The following is a 14,312-nucleotide window of genomic DNA, read 5'->3' as shown; positions in this document are numbered from 1 at the left end:
CGCTGCCAGGGACTGCTTTGAGCACTCACAGGCACTGGCTCTTCTAATCTTCATATCAATGGCATCAAGTGGGCACCAATATCATGCATCACATGGGAGCTGTGTCTCAGAAGAATAAACCACCTTGCCCGACACCGTGATGGGGTTAAAGGGTGGAGCTTTGACTCAAATCCAGGCAGCCTGGACCCACAACCTGTGAACCCCCATGCTGGACCCCTCAGAGGCCAAGAAGACACTTTAATAAGTGGCTATAGTATCTTTTAATTTTTTTTTTTAATTTTATGTGCAGGGAGTGTTCCGCCAGCACATACGGCTGTATACCACATGAACGCAGTCCCCACTGAGGCCAGAAGGGGGCATCAGATCCATCAGAACTAAAGTTACAGAAGGTTGTGAATCTTCATAGGAGTGCTGGGAATAGAACCTGGCCCTCTAGAAGAGTAGCCATCTCTTTAACCCCACAGTATCTTTAACAAAATATTATGTGTGTTGACGAGATTCTATTAAAGAAACTAAGGGAGTCCTTACTCCCCACAAGGAGACCAACAAGTGAAGAAGAGAAGAGCAACGGTTGTTGAATCACTGAATGACCCATGATTGTGAGCTGTAAAGAAAGCCCAGGCCACTCCGGGGGTCGAGGGAGGAAGCCAGTATTCAACTGCTGTTACCCTCCTCACAACCGCAGCTCAGACAGCATAGGAAGAAAACACACATTAAAACATTTATTCTGTTACCAGTGTGAAGGGAATGGTTGCATGGCTCAGAGCCGCTCTGCTCACACAAAGTTCTGAGCTATGGCCAACACCTTGGAATACTCGCCTTCCTTCTTGCGAAGGCTGGTTGGGATAGGTGTTTTAATTCGAGTCCCCACAGGGTTCCCATTGTCCTCAATGAGGACCACATTGTTGGAGTCAAACCTTGGGGTCATTCGGGAGCCAGGCATGCGATGTCCCACAATGAGCGCTTTCTTCTTCTGTCCCCTGATGGCCAGCAGGATCTGGTCGCCGACTTTACCCACCCCACTCTTGTTATAGACGTGGATGCAGCGAGGAGGCCGATGGTACGGGGTGTTCCCCAGGGCACTATTGTCCACTACACGCACCCGAGTCATCTTCTGGATTGCATCGAGGCTCCTAGAGGTGCTAGTGGGACAGAAAAAAGTCTGTGACATGGACCACAAGGCACAGGTCTCAGAAAGCCAGGAGGTGCATGTCAGCCACATACATATACATATATGTACATGCTGAGAAGAATGTGACCCAGAAAACAAAAAGTCAGGGGTTTGAGAAAGCCTTAACTACCCATTTCCTTATATTTGAGAACTTCTAAGACCACCGGTTGGCTGTAATCCCAATAGCTGAGAAGCTGAGGCAGGAGGACCACAGGTTTGGCCAGCCTGTGTTCCTCAGTAAGACCCTCTCACAAACCCAAAAGGACTCCAGTTTTTCTAGGACAACAAACTTCATGGCATACATCATATACAGACTTTGGTTTCTGAAAGTTGAGGAGGGCTAAAGGAATCTCTACAGGCAGCCTCTGCCAATCCTGCAGAACCTGCTTCCCTGGGTACAGCCCTTCCCTGCTCTCACAGACTATGGAGACTACCCTGAAGGAGCCCTGACACAACACAGCAGAAACCATCTAGGCAACAACTTCTTATCACTACCAAAGGGGCTTGGCTTGGCTTTTGAAGATGGGTCTTCCAGATTGCCCAATGTCCTGAGAGCAGGGATCCTCCTGCTTTAGCCTCCAAAGGTGGGAAGACAGAACTACAGCTTGCAGCACACTGCCCCCCAGATCCTTTTCAGACACTATTACTAGCAGACCCAGGTGGAGTTTCTGTCTCCCGATGCTCACCCTAAGTGTGGTTTTCTCTAGCACAATCCCAGGGTCTTCTAAACCATTTCTCTACTGGCCTATTCCCATGACCTCCAGCTAGTGATTCCACCTCGGGGCTGTGCTGCTCCTTTGGGTAGCCTTGACTTGCCACTGCTGAGCTCCCTCCAAAGTGTGCTGCACACACTGAAAAGTCAGGAGGTCCCAAGTTTGCAATCCACTCACACCCACTGCTGCTGCTGTGAAAGGCTCCCAGAAACGCCTTCCTAGGGGCCCTCACCTCCTTCCCTGGACAGCTCTACTCAGACCTGACCAACACTCACCAAACCTCTCTGCTCTACTACTTCACTCATGTTCTTTTTAAAAAAACATGTTTTACAAACTACTTTTACTTACTGTGTGTGTGTGTGTGTGTGTGTGTGTGTGTGTGTGTGTGTGTACGCTCGCACATGACTGGAGGTAAGAGGACAACTTACAGGAGTTAGTACTCTCCTTCCACCATATGGGTCCTATGGATGGAACTCACCCAGGTCACCAGGCTTGATGACAGCCAACATCACTGCTGAGCCGCTTTGCCCATTCTTACCACGTCCTGTCAGAGTTAGCTGCCTCACAGTTCATTTCTGAGACCTGCCTTGAGGACTGTTCTGCACTAGAAGCAATTCCCACCCATGTCTGCAGAATGTAGTAAAGACAGGCAGCTTGCTTGGGATCTCAAAGTGGAAGGCACTGTGGCTGGGGCGGGGCCATCCTGACTGGGTAAGGAAGCATGTGCTGACAAGAACTGTACAATTTTGTAATTAAAGGACAATTTTGCTGGGCTTCCTGGTGCATGAAAACAATCCTGGTTACATAGAATAGGCAGGACGATGGCAAGTTCAAAGTCAGTGTGAGCTACAGAGTGAGCTCAAGGTCAGCTTGGAAAACTTATGGAGATCTTGTCTCAAAATAAAAGGTAAAGCAGATGGCTGGTAGCACACACTTGTAACCCTAGTGCTCTGGAGACAGAAGTGGGAAGGTGGCCAGCCTGGTCTACATGGAAATACCCAGACCTGCTTCAACTCTCTAGTGAAACTCTGTTGTATAAAGCAAACAGAATCAACAAAAATCAAAATAAATGTACAAACAGGGTTGGTTGGAAACCCTGGATTCAATCCAGTCTTAAAAAAAAAAAAATATTCAGGGCTGGAGAGATGGCTCAGTGGTTAAGAGCACTGCCTGCTCTTCCAAAGGTCCTGAGTTCAATTCCCAGCAACCACATGGTGGCTCACAACCATCTGTAGTGAAATCTGGTGCCCTCTTCTGGCCTGCAGACATACATGCAGGCAGAACACTCTATACATAATAAATAAATAAATCTTAAAAAAAAAAATCATTCTTAAAAAGGTTTAGGGTGTTACAAGCCTTTAATCCCAGCACTCAGGAGGCAGAGGCAGGTGGATCTCTGTGAGTTCAAGGCCAGCCTGGTCTACAGAGCTAGTTCTAGGACAGCCAGGGCTACACCGAAAAACTGTTTCAAAAAGCAAAAACAAAAACAAAAAAACTCTGGGGTCAGCAAGATGGCTTAGCAGAGAAAGGTTGTTACCACCAAGCCCAACAACCTGAGTTCATCCCCCAGACCCACACAGGAGAGAAACAACTTCTGCAAGATGTCCTTGGACTTCTACTTCCAAATGTGACACCATGACACACCTGCATGCCCAAATCTCTCTCTCTCTCTCTCTCTCTCTCTCTCTCTCTCTCTCTCTCTCTCTCTCTCTCTCTCTCTCACACACACACACACACACACACACACACACAGTGATTTTTTTTTTTCAAGATAGGGTTTCTCTGTGTAACAGCTCTGGCTGTCCTGGAACTAGCTCTTGTAGACCAGGCTGGCCTCGAACTCAAGGAGATCCACCTGCCTCTGCCTCTCAAGTGCTGGGATTAAAGGCATGTGCCATCAAGGCCCAGCTAGAGTGGTTTTTTGTTTTGTTTTGTTTTGTTGTTGTTTGGTTTTATGTAAGGGGTTTTAAAGCTCTGGGGATGACAGGATCAGAGGTGTGACACTAAATAAGTAAGAGGCAGGGACTGAAGAACAGCTTCCATCACAGGCCACACTTCCCTGGACCCAGGACAGAATCTGCACCACACACCCCCCCCATGCTGACTAAATCCCAGCTCCCACTGGCCCATGACACCTTCCCTGAGGTCACCCATTCTGGTCACCACAAGATCCAGCCAGGGTGGCAGGCTTACCCAGGGACCCTTCTTAAGAACAAGATGTCAAGCATTACCTGAAGCAGCGCTGGCCAAATGCTCTGCTGACATGGGCAAAGGGGCCCCAGAGCCCAGTAAGAACAGCCATGGGATCCCAAGATGGCAAACCTGCAGGAAAGGGGACAGAGCCTGTTTTATGTGGGGACTTGTGTGGGAGAGGACACTTAAGCACAAGTTCATTAGTCACTAAATAAGAATCTTAGTGTTTAAATGACACACGATGATTAGACAAAACTCCAACTCCAAATTCTGCTGAGTCAAAGCTGACAGTCCTACAGTTTCCCCAGGCAACAGAAAACAGGAGTCCTTTAGCACCTGGAGCGGGAGTACAGACAGTTGTGAGCTGCCATGTGGGCGCTGGGAATTGAACCCTGGGCCTTTGGAAGAGAAGAGCAGCCAATGCTCTTAACCACTGAGCCATCTGTCCAGGCCTCCCACCCCTTTTTTTTGTTTTGTTTTGGTTTTTTTCAAGACAGGATTTCTCTGTAGCTTTGGAGCCTGTCCAGGAACTCACTCTGTAAATCAGGTTAGCCTCGAACTCACAGAGATGCACCTGCCTTGCCTCCTGAGTGCTGGCAAGCCTGGGCCACCGCCACCAGGCTCCCCTGAACATCTTCTTGACACCTGTGTGCCTTTTGAAACCCACATCAGCACCCTGGAAGAAAGTAGATTAGCCAGGCTTGGTAGCACAGGCCTGCAATCCCATCTATTCTGGGTAGGAGGATCCACATTCCACACCTGGCTGGACTACAGAGGGAGTTCTAGGTTGGCCTGGGTAATTCATCTAGAATTACCTGTATTAAAAACAATTAAGCCAGGTATAGTGGCTCACACCGGTAATCCCAGCACACTGAAGGCTGAAGCAAGGCTGGAGGATGAAAAGTTTAAGACCTGTGCTACGTAGTGAGCTCGAGGCCAGCCTGGGCTACATGAGACTCTGCCTGAAAGAAATTATTGAAAGACAAAACAAGCCAGGCAGTGGTGGTGCACACCTTTAGTCCCAGCACTCAGGAGGCAGAGGCAGGCAGATCTCTATGAGTTCAAGGCCAGCCTGATCTACAGAGTGAGTTCCAAGACCACTAGCTACATAATGAGACCCTGTCTGGAAAAATAAAGCAAACAAACAAAAAGACAAAACAAAATATGGAGCTGGAGAGATGGCTCTGTGGTTAAGAGCACTGGCTGCTCTTGCAGAAGACCTGGGCTCAATTTCCAGCACCCACATGGTGCCTCACAACTCTCTGTAACTCCAGTTCCAGGGGTCAGGCATCCCTTCTGGCCACCTTTGGTACCAGGCACACATGTTGTGCACCTACACATATGCAGGCAAATGCAGGTATGCATGAAACAAAATTATGCTTAAAAGGGTTGAGCTTAGTGATGGTAGTATGTTTGCATGCACCCTGGATCAAATCCCTACTGCTGAAACAGGGTGCAAATGTGATGATCTAAGCAGCTTCTGAAGTCACCTGTCACATATCACCCTTCCCCGAAACGTGAATGCCAGGACACCTGTAGAGCCCAAGGTCGGCAAAGAAGAGTCAAAGCCACCCTTGCCAAGGCACTGACCACAGTCTATATTTGGGTGAGTCTCCCCCACAGCACTGTGGCATGGAAAACTTCCACACAGTACACAGAGCTACAGCACCTAAGTCACAGAACTGGGACACATAAACACTGAAGTCAAAAGGTCCTTTAGGGCACGAGCCTTGCTGCACCATGGCAAGGAAAAGCCTGCCACCAACCAAATGGGGATCCCAGCTATAAGCAGGCCAGCTCTTCCACCCAGACACCTGGCCACAGAGGGCACTGTTGGAGAGCCCCAGAGCTGTGCCTATGCACTCAAGTATTTACACACAGCTTTGCCTAGTGAGGCTTCAACAGGCCTGCCTCAGATAATACTATTTAATAAGGGTGGGAGAGAATTTACCAGTCACTTCCACAGAAATACTTGGGCATTCCACAAGCCTGCCACTTAGCACGTCGCCTCAAATCCCATCACTCAGTGTTCTCCTTGGGGCTCCTGTGAAGTGCTGGCCCACTCTACAATCAGAAAAGTTGCAGCAAATGGCAGCTAATCCAGGCAACCCTGAGCACTGGACACACAGGGGCCAACAGAAGAGCCCAGCTTTACTAACCAAAGATCCTGGGCCAGTGGGCTATGCAGAGTGCCCAAAACAGGCTGGGCGCCCTGTGCCTATCGGCTCTTTTCTTTTTCCCATCTCATGTCACAGGTGAGGAAACTGAGCTACACAGAGCACTATACACAGCCCCACAACCAGTTAAGGGAAGAACCAGAACCATACCAGCCTTGACCTTGGGACCTTCCTCAGCACCCCACAGGCTCTGAGATGTTCAGTCCATTTTCTTGATGAACCTTTGCTGTGGAGGTTAAAGCAAAATGCTGTGCATTGTCATCTCACTTAACTCAGACACCACTGTGCAGTGCATACTTTTACTGACCCCACTGTGTGTGTACAAACACACACACACACACACACACACACACACACACACACACACACGGTCAGAGAAGTAACTTGACCAAGGTGAGACAGCGAGGAGTAACAGGGCTGAAATTTGAACCACAGTAGTCTGCTTATGAAACCTTAAGTATTTCTCCAACTGTTAACACGTCCTAGTTCCATCAAGAATACTGACATTTGCCAGGTGTGGTGGTGCATGCCTTAATGCCAGCACCCAGGAGGCAGAGGCAGGGCTTGAGACCAGCTTGGTCTACACAGCAAGTTCCAGGACAGCCAGGGCAATAGATAGGCCTTCATCTCAAAAAAAAAAAAAAAAAAAAAAAAAAAGGACACTTCAATGTCCACTTAATTGGTAGGCGCCTTCACTACTGCCTGCTGAGATTCTAACATACCAGGAGAGGATTCTCTTCCATCCAACCCAAGGTTTTGGCTGTGTCCTGTGGTGCTGCGGTTGCACACAGCACCTTGAGCCTGTCTGTCGAGTACTCCACAGCCAAGTGACATCCCATCTAAGCTCTAAAGACAGGAATATAGGTAGCAATATAGGTAGCAAGAAGGGCTCATGCTCTAAGCATAACTAAAAATGGTACAAAACCACCACAGCTCTGAAGGGCAGCCACCTGCACCTCTAGTCCCAGCCAATCTGTGCTATCTGATGCTAGCTGGCCTTCAGGATTGCTCCCAGAGGAGAGGGACTCCTTGGGTATTCAAAATTAATCGAATGCAGTTGACATGGTTGATCCAGAGGTCACAGGAACCTCATCTCTGCCCTGGGCTCTTAGAATGCTAGACCAAGGACTGCAGAAGTGCTGAGGGGTTCCTGGAAGCTCCTGGTGGAGTACCACCACAAATTCCAGTATTCAAGGAACCTTCTAACCACTAAAGAATGGGCCCAGGCCTCCCTTAGTGCCTGCTTTGGGCTGGCCCATGCCCCTCTCTGCCTACTGAGTCTGAACCATTTCTTCAAGTGAGTTGCAGCCCCATCTACACGGGGACAGCCTCGTACCCTATGCTGATGGAAATGTCACTGAGGCAATGCTCAGTATGCTTCGGGATTGAACCTTGCATATGCTAGGACAGTAATCTACCGAGCCACATCTCGGCCCTACATTGATTTTGCCACGCTAGAAACTGAACCTAGGGCCTCAAAAATGATAGGCAAGCCCTCTACCACAGAGATACAGCCTCACTCAGTTGCCCAGACATGCCTTGAACTTGGCATCCTTCAATCCCAGTCTCTTTGGTCGCTGGGATAGCAGTAGGCCTGTGACACCAGGCCATTAGGTCCAGTTTATGGTAATTCCAGATATCCCTCCACATTCAACTTCTTGCTACTTACTCCCCCATTCAGAAACTTACAAGGACATCTCACATGGCCACAGGAACTGGTAGGACAGGGACTCTCTACACCCTATCCTCAAGCACAAGACTTCGACTCTTCCTAAAGACTCTTCCCTCCAGGGAAGACTTCGACTTTCCTAAAAGGCCCATGTTACTCTCACTGTTACTAATGGATTTGACAGTAACCTCTGACCTCAACCCCAGTTGACTTAGCAGTTTTCCATGGCCCTAAGGCACAGTCACATTCCTCAAATGACAACTGCTTCTCCCTGAGAAAGATCTCAGGTCCCAAAAAACAGCAGGAGTGCAATAAATAAATTAGGTGTCACCACCCCCATCTGACACTGGCCCCTCACAGGCAACCCTTCTAGGAGTTCCCTGGTGCCAAGATGGTACTAGCGGTGGGGGAAGTCCATGCTTTGTCTGCAGACCCCTGGAAGCATCTCCCCGTCTAGTATGGGCAATGCCCTCATCAGTAAATAACCGCTCCAGGGCTATGGGACAGCAATGGACTTCAAAGAAACTCAACAGGCCTTTACATTCTCTGCTAGCATGAGTCCATCCCGCAGACACAGGACCTGAGGCTTGGCAGACCTGTTGGCCCACACAGTCCTCAGTATTTCTTCCTTTACGACACTCTCATTCAAATGGAGCTGGTTTATTTGGAAGATTCCAGTGTCAGAGGTGGCCTTTCATGTGATTTCCTGGTCAACTCAGAGCACTATTCTCCCATTTCAGAGTGTGAATCACAACCTCTCCTTCACAGCGCAGGGTGGAGATGATTTACTGTCTTCAGAGACACATTGGTGGTGTCCACTAGCCTTATCATATGCCGTCCCAATGGAATGCATGCTCCATGGAACCAGGGCCCAATACCTGCCCTGCTTAGTACTCTGGGGTTCAGAGAGGCTACTGACACGTGGCTACAGCCCAGGAACTGTCAAGTGGACAGAACTGATTTGCAGTCCAATGTGGATCCCAGAGTTTCCATGTTCTGTGCGCTTGTGTTTCCACTTTTTTCGTGCACCCAGACATCTGATATTTAAGAGCAGTAGTTCCCAACCTATGGGTTTCGACCCCTAGGGGTGGGTGGGTGGGTGGTGGAATGACCTTTTCACAGGGGTCACCTAAGACCACTGGAAAAACAGATATTTGTGATTTATAACAGTAGCAGAATTACATTTACAAAGTAGCAACAAAAATAATTTTATTATTAAAGGATCACAGTATTAGGGATATTGAGAACCACTGATTTAGAGGATTCATTTTTAGCTAGCTTTCTTTTCTTTTTTGGGGTGGGGCAGTTAGCTAGTTTTCGTACTAAGGACTAGAAGAGCAATTAAGGAAGCATCTATGCTTGGTATGCTTTGTGAGAAAAAAATTACCATTATTTGAGGATATTTATCTATTACTGTGTGTGTCACAGTGCACATGCAGAGGTCAGAGGGCAACTATGGGGTCAGATCTCTCCATCCACCTTTACATGGGTTCTGAGTAGCAGACTTAGCTTCTCAGACTTCACAAGCATGTTGCTGCCTTGCGGATCCACCTTTTCCCAAGTATCACTTGGGGGCTGAATTTCAGTACAAAGTAACCAGCAAACTGTTCTCTATGTAATTATGCCAGTATATTGAGTACCACAGACCTATACATTGTTTCCAAGCCTGGCCTGGCGGCACATACCTTAAATCCCAGCACTCTAGAGGGACAGCCACTTGTCTAACCTGCATGATGTCCTGGGTTCAGTCCCTAGTACTAGGGGCAGGAGGACCCAGACACAGGAGCCACATTTAGTTCAAGGCCAGCCTGGGAATTCCAGGCCAGCTTCACCCTGTCTCCAAAAACAAATCAAATGTTAAGCAGGAAAAAGCAACGGCTGGGCACTTTGACAAATCACAAAAAGACCCTTCCCATCATTCTGGACCAACAAATGCTTGTATTTGTTGCTTCAACACTTGTTACTGTTTCCCCATCAGCCGCTTCAATTCTCTTTCAGGAAGTTTATGTTGTGTATACAGTTATACCTCACACAAGTCCAATATGTTGCAATTCTCAAGTATCCACACCACAGCACTTTCTTTGATGATTTCATTCCTAGGTACCCAATGGAAACAGAAAAACAAATAAGAACAGGCAACTGTGAGAGGCTGGACCAGTTGATGGACTTGCATCATTTTGCAGGTGGAGGAAGGAATGAAGTCAGAAATGGTACTACTGCTTGCCACTCCTCCCGGGTTATAAGGCAACCAATCAGACCAGAGCTCAAAGTTGTTCCTACCCAGCGTACCCCGCAGGGCAGGGGTATGGCTCAGATGCAGTCCTACCCACTAAAATACTTCACCAAAACCAAATACAACAGTGGGGGGGGGGCCTAGCACGTTGTTTTGGTTTGTTTTGTTTTTAAACTCAAGAAATAAAAAGTTGCCTTTGTTTCGGTGTATACACCTATGATCCCAATACTGGGGAGGCGGGGCAGGTAGATCAAGAGTTCAAGGCCAAAAATAAAACAACCAAGGCCAGGCAGAGTGGTACATGCCTGTAATCCCAGCACTTAAGTGGCAGAGACAAGTGGATCTCTGTGAATTCAAGACCAGCCTGGTGGACATACTGAAGTCCAAGCTAGCCAGAGCTACATAGGAAGATCCTGTCGAAAACAACAACAATAGTAATACACCACACCCAGCACAGCCCAGGGCAAAGCAGAAGCAGATTCGACTCACTGCCCAAGTGTGAGTTTTCACAGCATCACTACAATCTGAAGATCTATTTCAACAATCTGAAGATCCATTTCAACTACAGTGGCCACTGAGCAACCCATTCCTCAACTTGGTCTACAGTTTTTATCTTATGTTTAACTTCCTATGAGGACTTAACTAAGCCAGTGGCAAGGAGCCAGGGCTAAGAAGTCATGTAGCCAGAGGAATGTGGGACAGCAAGGTTGCAACCAAAGAGGAAATGCTACTGGCAGAACTCATCTGTGATATGTTTGTGACCTTTAAATCACATCTCCAGGTCTCAGCCAATTGTGAACAAGCGGGAGAAGAGCCGCATGGATTTGCAAGTACTTTAACTTCATTTAGTTGAGGGACCACTTCAACTGGGGAATCCTTCTGGTCTACACAGTAGGTAGGTAGCTTGTTTCCTGGCTCACTCCTCCATCATAAGGCAGCATCCATTCCTCCATCTCAAATCAGTCCTCAAAGTGCTTCCCAGCTTTTAGAGGAGACACAGAAAAGTACTTCCTGATTGTCCAAGGACAGACATGAGTTTTAAGATTTTTTTGGTGGGGGATCTCCCACCCTGATTCCCTAATGAATAAGCTACCAACCTCTCCTTCTGGGTCAGCACATTTCGTGACCCAGAACACCACCATGAGCCCTGAATCACAGTCCTCTCTTGAACACTGACTATCATTGTTAACATACCTGTAAAATTATATCAACCTCTAAAATGGAAGACCGAAGTGGGGTGTGATAGTGCATCCATTTAATCCCAGGACTTTGGAGGCAGAGGCAGAAGGATCATGAGTCTGAGACCAGACTTGGCTATGTGAGCCAAGGTCTCATATAAACAGACAAACAAATAAATACAGGTTAAACTATAACCTGACTTCTTGAGGCCTTCCCAAGCTCCCACAGAACCAAGGAACATGAACAATGCGAAACATGTTTGGGCAGACCCACACGTGACAGTCAAACATCACAAGAGCAGATAAAGATAATCTTTTTTTTTTTTTTCTTTTTGGCTTTTCATACAGGGTTTCTCTGTGGCTTTGGAGGCTGTCCTGAAACTCACTCTGTAGACCAGGCTGGCCTTGAACTAAGAGATCCACCAGCCTCTGCCTCCCGAGTGCTGGGATTAAAGGCGTGCACCACCAATGCCCAGCTAGATTTTGTTTTGTTTTGTTTTTTTATTTTTGGACTAGATACGAACTATCAGTGATGTCTGGCCTCAAAGCGAATTTTATTGTTCCAGGGAGTGGGACAGGCTAGTTTTACACACACACACACACACACACACACACACACACACACACACAAATCAGTATCATATGTAAAATATCCCACAGGAAATACACATCTGAGAACTTCTGTGGGTAAAATGGATAACCCAAAAAACGGTCAGAACAGATGGTTTTCATCAAGAACTGTTTATGTCTACCTAAATACAGCATCTCAGAACCCAGATCTACGATGTCCACAGTGACAACCTCACCTCCATCTTCTTTCCCTACCTCCAACAAAGTCCCCACCATTTGGGAGGGTTTGGGTTTTTGTATGTTGGTTTGGTTTTGTTGAGACAGGGTGTCAGGCAATCTTAAACCAGCTTCAAACTCCCAAAGAAGCAGAGGATGGCTTTGAACATGTGCCTACGTCTAGGATTACAGGCAAGCAACACTGCTAGTCCAACACCCACCACAACTTCAAAAAATTTAAAGTGACTGAAAGCTCAAGCCAAGGAAATCGAGAGGCAAACTTTTCTGTTTTGGTTTTTTGTTAAGGGCCTTAACTATGGTTTTAAAGCCCATCTTTGTAAGTCCTTTTATGACCTTTAAGTTTTCGGCTTAAAACCAGCTCTGCAATTAGACGGTTTGGCCAAATGGAACTGCTAACTGCTTCTGTTTCGAGAAAGGGCCTGGGGCTTTCGCTGTTCCAGGGAAGACCACAAGATGTTCCGGCTAATAAGAAAAATGCTCCTGCCCCAGCATACACCAGATGTTCCTTCCTGTTATTCCCCACTTACCCAATTTCCTTGGTGCAGGGCTATATAAGCCCACTCTGAGCCCCAATAAATCGAGGCCTTGACAATGCACAGATGGACTCTGGTCCCCTCTTTTGCGCCGCTTGGTCTCCTTCCCTTCTCTCGCCCATGACTCTTTCAGGCAGCCCCCCTTCGGAACCCTGAATGACTGACTGAGCCCATGACTCTTTCAGGCAGCCCCCCTTCGGAACCCTGAATGACTGACTGAGGGACGGGTCAGTTTTTCAAGACAGGGTTTCTCCTTATTGCTTTGGAAGCTGTCCTGGGACTCCCTCTGTAGACCAGCTAGCCTCCAACTCACAGAGATCCACCTGCCTCCGGAGTGCTGGATTAAAGGCGTGCACCATGAACGCCCGGCTTTTCCAAACTTTTCAACGACACATAGAAGCAGTAAAAGACACCTAATGCACTCCCATGCCCTTGTGTCCCAAGACAAAATACCTAATGCAAGTGCAACGCATATATATGATTATAACATATATAATCATATATACTAATTAGCTGGACCTCAAGTGGTAGGGAGCACAAGCATAAGTCCATCGATGCAGGGAGCACTAATATATAAACGATGGCCATGATCTACTAAACTGATTTTTCAAGTCACTTATGGGAGTGTTTGAAAGACACTTCAACAGACCAAACCTTCCAGTTGCAACCTTCCAGCTATAAACGGGCAGCTGAATATCCAGATACGGCACACACACTGACCAGGACTGGCAGTGTCCAACTGTGACTGCAAGGCCCTGGGTGCCAGTATTTCCCAAGCAGGCCAAGGTGACTTGTCTCAGCTCTTGCGACCTATACACAATCAATCCCTTAACGTCTCAGCGTGGCAAAGCTCGCTTACTGCGCTTAGTGGAAAGCAGTATTTCCTCCTGTCCCCTTTAAGAACCCGAAATTAAACAGGTGGCGTTTCTCCTGTCTTTGCGATCGTGATCTGTGTAGTGACATACAGAAAAGAGGCGGTCCGCCTCTCCATCGTCCCAGACCTAACCCCTGCTAGGTGAGGTCTTCCGTGAACTGAGAAAGCAGGGAACCCCCTGGACCAGAGGAGTCACTCAGCCTGACAGAAGCGAAAGCAAGGACGACTCCTCCCTCTTTACATCGAAGAGGCTTCCAGCAAATTCATCTGCAGACCCAGTGGGAGGAGGAGCAGATAAACTATAGGAGACGCGCCAGAGCCACCTGCCTAAGACACTTGGCCCGGGCAAGCCGCAGCCCCCATTCCCCGGGGCTCCACTTCCCAGGCCGGGGTAAGCAAGTGAGCGAGCGCGCCGAGGGGGCGCGGGAGACGCGGAAGCGGCGCGGGCAAACAGGAGGGTCCAGACCTGAGGCCTCGCGGAGGCTGGAGACCCCTCTCACTTGACCCTGGGCCCAGCGGAGCCTGTCTTCACCCCTCCCCGAGAGCGCCTCCCCTCCCCTACTGCAGAGAAGAAGGGGAGACGAGAGGCAGCGCGAGCAGAGCAAGGGTGCCCCATCCTACCGAGCAGGCTCCCCGGGAATCTCCGGCCACGAACCCCCGCCGGCCAGGCTCCGCCCCGCCCCGCCCGCTGCGCCTGCGCGCCGGTGGCGCTCCGTGAGTGCGCGCGCACTTTCTACGTGTGCGGCGTGGGGGGCGGGCTCCCG

At 48.5% G+C, this 14,312-nt stretch overlaps 1 protein-coding gene across 2 annotated transcripts; it reads right to left on the bottom strand.

Moving 5' to 3' along the window:
• Window positions 1-241: 241 nt before the first annotated feature.
• Window positions 242-14,298, bottom strand: Mrpl14 (mitochondrial ribosomal protein L14). Of its 2 annotated transcripts, none has more exons than XM_027387393.2 (3): window positions 14,170-14,298; window positions 4,116-4,206; window positions 242-1,142 (listed from the first exon to the last, which is right to left on the bottom strand). In XM_027387393.2, exons 2-3 carry the CDS (start codon window positions 4,184-4,186, stop codon window positions 776-778), a joined length of 438 nt encoding a protein of 145 aa, XP_027243194.1. In that variant the 5' UTR covers window positions 4,187-4,206; window positions 14,170-14,298; the 3' UTR covers window positions 242-775. The 2 variants fall into 2 exon arrangements, with proteins under 2 accessions (XP_027243194.1, XP_027243195.1); XM_027387394.2 differs by lacking the exon at window positions 14,170-14,298 and adding an exon at window positions 14,015-14,125.
• Window positions 14,299-14,312: the final 14 nt, after the last annotated feature.

The sequence above is a fragment of the Cricetulus griseus genome (assembly GCF_003668045.3).
Source record: "Cricetulus griseus strain 17A/GY chromosome 1 unlocalized genomic scaffold, alternate assembly CriGri-PICRH-1.0 chr1_1, whole genome shotgun sequence".
In the NCBI taxonomy this organism is placed as follows: domain Eukaryota; kingdom Metazoa; phylum Chordata; class Mammalia; order Rodentia; family Cricetidae; genus Cricetulus; species Cricetulus griseus.
The sequence above is the reverse complement of the archived record's forward strand: the minus strand, read 5'-3'. Positions and strand labels throughout refer to the sequence as shown.